Source organism: Oncorhynchus gorbuscha, linkage group LG18 (assembly GCF_021184085.1).
Source record: "Oncorhynchus gorbuscha isolate QuinsamMale2020 ecotype Even-year linkage group LG18, OgorEven_v1.0, whole genome shotgun sequence".
Classification (NCBI taxonomy): domain Eukaryota; kingdom Metazoa; phylum Chordata; class Actinopteri; order Salmoniformes; family Salmonidae; genus Oncorhynchus; species Oncorhynchus gorbuscha.
The window spans coordinates 60,081,795-60,092,540 of NC_060190.1; the positions used below are offsets into that span (position 1 = coordinate 60,081,795).

Consider the following 10,746-nt stretch of genomic DNA (forward strand, 5'->3'; position numbering starts at 1 on the left):
CATAAATGATGTAATATGCCAGGAAGATATGTAGAATGCAGCTTAGAAAGTAATACTAAGTGTATGTTGTGTAGTAAGCTGTTAATAGCCCATGTGGCTCACCCTATTAATTTGGTATATCTTCACCTCTTAATTTCGCCTACTGTTCTGATTTGGTGGTGCACATGTAACCTACACTATAACCTGTTTTTGATAAATGTAATCATTGAATATTGTAAGAGCTTTCATTGTCTGCTTATATGCCCCCTTTATCTACAGTTCTGACTTGGTGTACAGGGAGAACACTGTAAGAACGGCCCATGTTCTGAATTCTGTCGCTGTACATTTCAAAAGTGCTGAACAAAAAGTTATATTGAAAACATCCGTCCTAGCTCGCTCATTGATGTCCTAATCGAAATTACGGATTGCCTCTTATCCGCTTGTCGTCCACTTATGCCATAGTTGTACATCTCAAATGTCACCATATCAGCTATGTTTTTTTAAAAGGCAGTAAATGAGGCTGAATTAACTGTTTCGCTGCCAGACAGCTTTGTGTAGGCCCTAACAGTTTGTGGGCACTGTTTGTCTCCATTATAGTGCAATTCATGTATTGTTTAATGTTGTGTTGTGGATTTGCACATTCATTTATTTTTTGCCCTACCAAGATTTACATGCCAAAATCGCCACTGGGGTGGTCCAATCTCTGATTGTAACATCATTCGTCTGTAGAATGAAGAGTCAGACCGAAATGCAGCGTGTAGGTTATTCATGACTTTAATGAAGAATGCCGCGGTACATGAAGTAACTGATAATACGAAAACAACAAATGAGTGAAACTAATTACAGCCTATCTGGTGACTACTACACAGAGACAGGTACAAACACCCACAAAATACAACGCGAACTCAGGCTGCCTAAATACGGTTCCCAATCAGAGACAACGATAAGCAGCTGACTCCAATTGAGAATCGCCTCAGGCAGCCAAGCCTAACTAGACACACCCCTAATCATACACAATCCCAATTACTACAAACCCCAATACGAAAACACAACATATAAACCCATGTCACACCCTGGCTTACCCAAACATATACCAAAAACACAAAATATAATGACCAGGGCATGACACTAATGGTATGTATCCACATTTTACAGAATTAATTCTGTTTCAGTATTTTCATTGCAATCAATGTTATTTTGGCATAGAGCTTCATGTAATCTCCAGTTCATATTGGTTTAAGAAATTAGCTAATCGTGTGTGAGTGAATTTGTTGACAGACTCAAATTCTAATTGATTGTCATTTTATATTTTTTAAAGGACACACAGTAGAGAGCAAGAGATCATAGGCCCATAGCAGGTGCATAATGTCACTCTATCCTACAGTTATTGACCTATTGCCAACCATAAAAGCCCACAAAAAAAAGCCTAATCATAAGATTAATGAGGAAAAAACAAAACCAATAAATTATTATTTCGATTATGGTCACTTCAGCCTACTGTCTCCAATGCCTGCTAAATAACTCCGTGTGCTGGATTGGCTGGTGCTTATATGACGTGTTTTAAAAGCTGGTGGCACACATGATGTAAAAAACGAAACTGAAAAGTGTACAGATATTCGCCGAATGCAAGATATCGTGGTGGCATGCTCAACTCGTCTTGATTTCATTCATCTTAACGACTGTTAACATTTGTAACGTTTTTAATAGCATATTATTTTATTACACCATGGTGTGCGCCTGGCTAGGGCTATTCCCATAGAATATAATCCATTCTATGTCTATGGCTATTCAAACAGGGAGAACGCTGCCAGCGATAGTCAAATTGTTTGCTGAGCTGAGATGAAAATGTAGGATGTGTCCCAGGATTGAACGGTTTTGGTTATGGCTAAACGGATTCTATTGCTCTACTCTGCTTAAACGCGCCTTCTGGCGTTTAATTATACTCCCCATACATGCCTGGAGATTGATCATCCCAAATTGTCCTCCTGATCATCCAGAACTCATCTAGGACACCAGCGAGTACTACTGCGAGTACGACTCAACATGGGAGGATCCAACAAGTGAAGAAACAAGTCGTAAGAGAACCAACAATGTAAGTATTCAGGCCCCTTGGCCCTGACGATACGTTGGTGCATGTGGTCTCAGCTGATGAGTTTGTAAAGTTTCAGAGAATGATGATGATACAGTAGGCCTAGGTTCCACCATAAAATACAGCTGGGAATAAATAAATGTAATATTCCAAAGAAACATTTACATATGAAATATTTGTTAAATGTAAATAACCATAATGACATGATGAGGCTAATTAGGCTCTAAATTGGAGTTTAGGATCATTGGTTTTCGGTGATGTTGAAGATCTGTGTGTGTTTATTGAATTAGGCCTATATGAAATGCTTGATCCAAGGCTCCACCTCTTGTACCCTCTCATAGCCCCAAGTCTGTATAGCATTGTTATACATATGTATCATTATGTTTCAATACTGTCATTTTGCTCCACTTCACATTGCTTGAAGGGGCTAGCAGCAGTTGCTACATTCATATTTGTACTTATAAATTAATATGATATTGATATGTACCCATTGATTCTTGAAGAATATAACTTATAAATGATTTGTGAGCTTAGTTCAACTGTCGTACCCAACCAGAACCTCAAAATATAAGCTTGTTTTACTCCAATATTTGTAAACAAAGTAGATGTAAACACACCTGGTTACAACTGTAATGTTGATATAATGGATGGTCAGCTCATCCATAGCTCTGTCTTTGAATTTGAAAGTGGTTACATTTCTCCCTCCCCATCCCTCAGCTCTTTACCGAAACAGGGTGGGGAGAGCGCTTTGCTGTTGTCTCTACTGCTGATTGCCCCATTAAGAATGTTCCTTTTTTGTATTTACTCAGTACACCATTCGGTCAACAAGGCAACGAGTCAGTATGTTCTCATTTCTTATATACTACTATGTTTATAAACAGGTTTATTGAGGGACATTCATCAAGATTGAACTATTATTAGATGCCATTTAGTAAACGTTGCGTTTGTTTGGCGTCATTGGATGTCACATGTTGAGGAGTTGTATTGAGTTGATGGGCAGGAATACTGATTATAGCCTATATTTCATACCTTCATATTAATGTAGGGCATTATTGGATATGGCTCATAAAGTCTGGTAGAGTAAGATTATGTCAGTGGTAGAATGGTATCCAGCCTATGAAGCTAGTGAAACAGTTCCCTTCCAGTTCCCTTCCAAACAGTTCCCTTTACATATGGAGCTCAGACTCGTGGGCCTAGCAGTATTGTTCAGGTCAGGTATTTCCAGTATCTGCCATTTTCTCAACTCATGGAGTGAGTTCAGAAAATGTGTTTTCAGTCATACAGGTTTAACAATTTCAGAAATGCAGCAAGGGATATGCAAAGTCCTCATTCTCTTCACAAAATCTCTGATATGAATCCTGTACTGTTGAAATTCAGGCATCTGACTAAGAAATTTCCCTATTCTGAATTTGAATTGCATCTTCTTTTCAGGATGATAGGCGTATGCCTAATTTACAGTTCTACCTTGGACAGAGGGCCTCCTCCCCTGATGGTAATCTACAGTGTCAGACCCCTTGACTTTTTAGGTTACAATCATATTCTAAAATGGGTTAAATAAATATACATCCTCTGAAATATATACACAGTACCCCATAATGACAAAGCGAAAACAGAAATACCTTATTTACATAAGTAGTCAGACCCTTTGCTATGAGACTTGAAATTGAGCTCAGGTGCATCCTGTTTCCATTGATCATCCTTGAGATGTTTCTACGACTTGATTGGAGTCCACCTGTGGTAAATTCAAATGATTGGACATGATTTGGAAAGGCACATACCTGTCTATATAAGGCCCCACAGTTGACAGTGCATGTCTGAGCAAAAACCAAGCCATGAGGTTGAAGGCATTGACCGTATAGCTTCGAGACAGGATTGTGTTGAGGTACAGATCTCTGGAAGGGTACGAAAAAAATGTCTGCAGCATTGAAGGTCCCCAAGAACACAGTGCCCTTCATCATTTTTAAATGGAAGAAGTTTGAAACCACCAAGACTCTTCCTAGAGCTGGCCGCCCGGCCAAACTGAGCAATTGAGGGAGAAGGGCCTTGGTCAGCGAGGTGAACTCTAACAGAGCTTTAGAGTTCCTCTGTGGAGATGGGAGAACCTTCCAGAAGGACAACCATCTCTGCAGCACTCCACCAATCAGGCCTTTATGGTAGAATGGCCAGACGGAAACCACTACTGAGTAAAAGGCACATGACAGCCTGCTTGGAGTTTGCCAAAAAGGCACCGAAAGAGTCTCATACCATGAGAAACAAGATTCTTTGGTCTGATGAAACCAAGATTGAACTCTTTGGCCTGAATGCCAAGCGTCACTTCTGGAGGAAACCTGGCACCATCCCTACGGGGAATCATGGTGGTGGCAGCATCATGCTGTGGGGATGTTTTTCGGCGGCAGGGACTGGGAGACTAGTCAGTCAGGATTGAGGGAAAGATGAATGGAGCAAAGTACAGAGATGAAAACCTGCTCGAGAGCGCTCTGGACCTCAGACTGGGGTGAAGGTTTACCTTCCAACAGGACAATGACCGTAAGCACACAGCCAAGACAATGCAGGAGTGGCTTCGGGACAAGTCTCTGAATGTCGTTGAGTGGCCAGCCAGAGTCCGGACTTGAACCCGATCAAACATCTCTGGAGAGAACTGAAAATAGCTGTACGGCTAACGATCCCCATCCAACCTGACAGAGCTTGAGAGGATCTGTAGAGAACAATGGGAGAAACTCCTCAAATACAGTTGTGCCAAGCTTGTAGCGTCATACCCAAGAAGACTCTTGGCTGTAACCGCTGCCAAAGGTGCTTCAACAAAGTACTGAGTAAAGGGTCTGAATGCTTATGTAAATGTAATATTTACGTTATTTTAATTGTATAAAGCATTAATTGTATTAGCATACATTTCTAAAATCCTGTTTTCGCTTTGGTAATGATTAGTATTGTGTGTAGATTGAGGGGAAAAAACAATTGAATCAATTCTAGAATAGGGCTGTAAAAAAGTCAAGGGGTCTGAATACTTTCTGGATGCACTGTATACTGTTTATTGAATGTCGTGTAGATTTGACAAGACTCCAATTCATGGGCATTTGTAACTGCAACCTTTTCTCTTATAAGGTATCTACATTGAGGACTTTCACAATAACTGGTATGGGAAATATTAAAAACTGGAAAGAGTTCACTCATACATACAATGGTCAGTTTCCTTAACATTTATATGGGCTTTTAATTATTTTTTAATAATTTGTAATAATTCACGTATTTTCTTTAAAATATAGATATTTTTTAAACAAACATTTGATTTAGGTTGTTCCCTCTTAAAGAACGAGGAATGAATTATCAAGCCAAAGAAATCACCAAGAAGGAAATTGAGGTACTTTGTTGCATAGGCAAAAAATATAGTAGTTTCTTTGAGGAAAGAAAGTGTTCTCTACATTTAAATAAGTCTTATCTATTGACTGGGGGCATAGAAATGAATGAAAATATATTGTGTCCATTATTGTCCTGACTGACAATCCGCTTCTTCTCAGGCTTTTCTTGAAGATGAAACTGCAAAGAAGAGGCTGGTCAAGTCGTACCAGCTCATGCTGGACTTCTACGGCATCCAGCTGTCAAATGACTCAACAGGGGAAGTACGACGTGCTAATAACTGGCGTTACAGATTTTACAACATGGACAGGTTAGCAAGTTCTTTATTTGGTCATTTAACTGTTATTATTTTCTAATCATTGTAGCAGTCTAAGGCACTGCATCTCAGTGCAAGAGGTGTCACTACAGTCCCAGGTTTGAATCCAGGCTGAATCACATCCGGCCGTGATTTGGAGTAGGGCCATAGGGCGGCGCACAATTGGCCCAGCGTCGTCCGCGTTTGGCCGGGGTAGGCCGTCATTGTAAATAAGAATTTGTTCTTAACTGACTTGGCTAGTTAAATGAAGGTTAAAAAAAATAATACCTTTTTTTAAATACTACAATTTCAGTTTTAAAATGAACCTTCTGTGAATAACAGTGCTGAGGTTAACAATACCCTTGTATTTTTGTTGGCCTTGTGTTTTTGTGCATGGTAGACACACACACAACAACCTGCGCATCACCCGCATCCTGAAGTGCCTGGGCATTCTGGGGTTCCCCAACTACCAGGCCCCACTCGTCCGCTTCTTCCTGGAGGAAACTATTGTGAAAGGCAACCTGTACAATGTGAAGGAGAGCGTGCTCAACTACTTCATTTCCGCTGTCATTGTTCAGCAACAACGCAAGGAATTAGTTGAGTATGCTTATAAGCTCTATGAGGTCAAACATCAGTTTGTCGTGCCCTAAGAAGATCAAGAGTACATTTAGGGAAGGGACATTCCCACATAATAAGAACCCAATTGATCTGAAACCAGATCCGAAACAGAATGGCATATACTCAGATGACAGTGATGACAACACTACCAGTCATTAGTTTGTCTCACTATGTTAACAAGGGTAAGCCAACGGATAGGAGTGTAATGGGAAATTATGTTAGTGACTTAGTGCGATTGGGGACGCCAAACAATGTGTGGTTGACACGGGTATCCATAACTCATGATAGCTTGCGTGGTCTAGCGACTAGTTACACTTAGAGAAACAAAGGTACCAGTCAGGCCTCAACGACTACTAGTGGAAGGAATCAAAACACCAGTGCTGATTCATCCTCTGAGTGTTGACCAATTATGCAAAAGGATTCTGCTCAGTCCAGTTATGGAGTTTTTGGTAACGGGAGCTCTTTAACTATCCACCTACTCTAGCGCCCCACTACTGATTCTCTGAAAATAATAGCTAATAATTAAGCAATCCGAATGTGGACCTAGTGGTGTAGTTTCAGAGACAATTACCGATGATCGGAGAAAGCGAGCTAGAAATAAGCAAACAGAGCATAACCTTAAACTTAGAAGAGCTTCAGAGGCAAAGACTAATAAAGATGATGATAGAAACAATAAGGGAGCTGCAGAAAAGCAAGAAGAGAGTGAATCAAGCAGAGAGGTTTCAGAGGACAATATTAGTATGTCCAGTGAAAGTTAATTGAGTAAGAAACCTGAAGAGAAACTGCCATGCCTAGCAAAGGAACATTTACTCCAGGGAAAGATTGAGTGTTTGAGATAATGTGAATATTGATTCGAGTATTCACCCATGCCCTGCACTAATGAAGGGAGAAATAACAAGTATGACATGAACCGGCGGGGGAGTGGGAGCCCGGCCCGGCGAACCGGCGGGGGAGTGGGAGCCCGGCGAACCGGCGGGGGAGTGGGAGCCCGGCGAACCGGCGGGGGAGTGGGAGCCCGGCGAACCGGCGGGGGAGTGGGAGCCCGGCGAACCGGCGGGGGAGTGGGAGCCCGGCGAACCGGCGGGGGAGTGGGAGCCCGGCGAACCGGCGGGGGAGTGGGAGCCCGGCGAACCGGCTGGGGGCGTGGGAGCCCGGCGAACCGGCTGGGGGCGTGGGAGCCCGGCGAACCGGCTGGGGGCGTGGGAGCCCGGCGAACCGGCTGGGGGCGTGGGAGCCCGGCGAACCGGCTGGGGGCGTGGGAGCCCGGCGAACCAGCTGAGGACTGACGTGGGATGGGCGCCTCCTGAGCCAATCAGGACAAGAAAACCTCTCGAGCCAGCTAGGGCGTGGAAGCCCGACGAGCTGACTTAGGCACCCCCGATTCCATCAGCGGCGGCCCCCGGACCCAACGTCACCACCAACCGGAAAGCCAGCACTCCCCGATGCTTCATATGATGTCTTCAGGATTCTGTAGGACCCGCGCTGGAGTAGAGAAGCAGGTACGGGGAGTAGAACATTTAATATGGAACAGACATCAAACAGGACAGAGACAGCGTCAGAACCTGGTATACAAAGACAAACAAACATGAATCCTGAAGCAGGCAACAAAGCTTGGGAACAGACAGATATAGGGGAGGTAATGACCCAGGTGATTGAGTCCAGGTGAGTCCAATAATTGCTGATGCGTGTGACTGGGAAGGCAGGTGTGCGTACTGATGGTGGCAGGAGTGAGTAATGCTGGGGAGCCTGGTGCTTTTGAGCAGGAGAAGGCGTGACAAGAAAATAAATGTGAATTTACTTATTTTCTTTTATGTTTCAATGACAATTGTCAACTGCAATTAGCAATACTATAGATACCAGGGTTGGTGTCAATTCCATTTTAATTCCAGTCAACTCGAGAAGTACACTGAAATTCCAATTATTTTCAAGGCTTATAAATGAGGAAAATTTGGATTTGGAATTGGAATTTGGTTTACTTCTGAATAATATTAACTGGAATTACAATGGAATTGACCCCAACCTGATAGAGACAACCAATCAGTGCTTTACTGCTGAACATACAATCACATACTGTTTCCAATGACTTCATACTATAGCAATCAATGTGTTTAAAATTCTCACAATATCCATTCCAGATATATGGCTTATTATTCCTCTACTTTTTTAAAAATACATTCATATTTATGTACCAAGGAAGGTGTTACTTGCATGTGATGCTTAGACAGAAGAAAAGTATACGTAATATATAAATGACATGGTATCATAAACTCAGTTGAATTTAAATTACCTCAAAATCAGTTTTTTCAAATGTGACAAATCATAAAATATGAAGTGGCAAAATGACTACAAAGATGTTCAGAACTTTCAACTACAAGAGCATTGTACCTTCAAATCCTTAATTCCCAATAACATCTATTTGCATACAGTTATGATGCTGAAAGTGAAAGTCACAGTGTGATTAATTTACTACAGTGAAAAGTTGTCCACAAAAGAAAAACAGTAGCTAGGTTTCCATCCAATTGGTGACAAATTTTCATGTGAGTATTCTCAAATCTGGATAAAAACAATATGTGAAGATGTTCATGCCAGTATTCTCAAATCTGCATAAAAACAATATGTGCAGATTTTCATGCCAGTATTCTCAATTCTGCATAAAAACAATATGTGCAGATTTTCATGCCAGTATTCTCAATCTGCATAAAAACAATATGTGCAGATTTTCATGCCAGTATTCTCAAATCTGTATAAAAACAATATGTGCAGATTTTCATGCCAGTATTCTCAAATCTGCATAAAAACAATATGTGCAGATTTTCATGCCAGTATTCTCAAATCTGCATTAAAACAATATGTGCAGATTTTCATGCCAGTATTCTCATCTGCATAAAAACAATATGTGCAGATTTTCATGCCAGTATTCTCAAATCTGCATAAAAACAATATTCCCATTTTCCCACCAGATATGTGTTTCCGTCAAATTGACTTGTTGCAGATAAAAGGTTGTGCGTGATGACGTACTGCACATAAAAAATACATTTTGTGTTTAAATTCCCATGCACCAAATATTTTAAAAAAAAATGTAAATTAGTTTCCCTCACAATTTCAACTCTACTGATGTTTGATTTATATAGTCTGATATTGGAACGTGCGCTCTAGCCAACAGTGCTATCTGCGCCTTAGTGACTAGAGCGCACATATAGCCTACATGATGGTCCTTCTGTAGCTCAGTTGGTAGAGCATGGCACTTGTAACGCCAGGGTAGTGGGTTCGATCCCCGGCACCACCCATACGTAGAATGTATGCACACATGACTGTAAGTCGCTTTGGATAAAAGCGTCTGCTAAATGGTATATATTATGATGAGATTATTATTATGGACAAAGGAGCGAGATTATTTGTCAGGTGGCAGCCAACCATCGTTTAACATGTCACCAGAATATATTTTCAATATTTTGAAAGGAGGATCAAGCTGTAGGATCTTGCAATTTCATCACCCTGTGAAGTTCATCATAATTGATATCAATATTTGCACACATAAAAGCATTTCCATCGACATTTCTCACGTAATTCATTTTACAGACACAAAAAGATCCAACCTTGTGTAGTGTATTTGTTTTGTGGACATTTCAAAAGTTTACTGAGCAACGTTTCAGCAGCTACACTTGTCTTCAATTATGTGTTAAATTGTTTAGATCATAGGAATCATTGTGCTGCCATATTTATAGACCTATCAAGGAAGCAATTGTACATTAAACTTTCCTGCCAGCTCTTGATTATGGTTACATTTATTCATCAGTCTCTACTCTAAAACCTTTGGATGCAGTGTACCATAGTGCACTTCACTTTATCATGTGACAGGTTTGAATACTTATTACTGCATCCTTTATCAGAAGGTTGGCTGGACCTTTCTAAATTCACTACATTTCTTATTTTTTGTTTACAAAGCTTTGCTGCACAAGCTTCCAAAATATCTGACTTCTCTGTTAAAGTTATTGAGAATTTTCCAGACCATGTGTGTCAAATATTTATTTCAGAAAAAGCCAGAAAAACATTAGACAGGCACCTGTCATGTGTTGTGATACACCCTGGTTTGAATCCAGGCTGTATCACAACATGCCGTGATTAGGAGTCCCATAGGGCGCCGCACAATTGGCCCAGCGTTGTCCGGGTTTGGCCAGTGGAGGCCGTCATTGTGAATAAGAATTTGTTCTTAACTGACTTGCCTAGTTAAATACAGGTTACATTTTTTATTCGAATGGAAAGCCACTACAGCCAAATGAGATGGGAGACCACGACCAGTCCTTCACATTATTCTTTGAGTCGACCATTGGTCAACGGTCAATGCACAAGACTGCTCTCTACACATGAAGACAAAACTGAAACTATAAAAGTGCAAATGAGCCATCGTGAG

General features: G+C 41.1%; 1 protein-coding gene across 2 annotated transcripts; it reads left to right on the forward strand.

Annotated features, from left to right (window-relative positions):
* Window positions 1-1,598: 1,598 nt before the first annotated feature.
* Window positions 1,599-7,280, forward strand: LOC124004066 (opioid growth factor receptor-like). Of its 2 annotated transcripts, none has more exons than XM_046312834.1 (6): window positions 1,599-2,071; window positions 3,500-3,560; window positions 5,171-5,249; window positions 5,360-5,426; window positions 5,584-5,732; window positions 6,118-7,280. In XM_046312834.1, exons 4-6 carry the CDS (start codon window positions 5,385-5,387, stop codon window positions 6,365-6,367), a joined length of 441 nt encoding a protein of 146 aa, XP_046168790.1. In that variant the 5' UTR covers window positions 1,599-2,071; window positions 3,500-3,560; window positions 5,171-5,249; window positions 5,360-5,384; the 3' UTR covers window positions 6,368-7,280. The 2 variants fall into 2 exon arrangements, with proteins under 2 accessions (XP_046168790.1, XP_046168789.1); XM_046312833.1 differs by having other exon boundaries at window positions 5,171-5,201.
* Window positions 7,281-10,746: the final 3,466 nt, after the last annotated feature.

Coding starts and splice junctions, on each gene's coding strand:
- LOC124004066 (XM_046312833.1), top strand. CDS start 3,512: ATGCCTAATTTACAGTTCTACCTTGGACAGAGGGCCTCCTCCCCTGAT. Junction 3,561..5,170: donor GAGGGCCTCCTCCCCTGATG/GTAATCTACAGT, acceptor TTCTCTTATAAG/GTATCTACATTGAGGACTTT. Junction 5,427..5,583: donor TCACCAAGAAGGAAATTGAG/GTACTTTGTTGC, acceptor GCTTCTTCTCAG/GCTTTTCTTGAAGATGAAAC.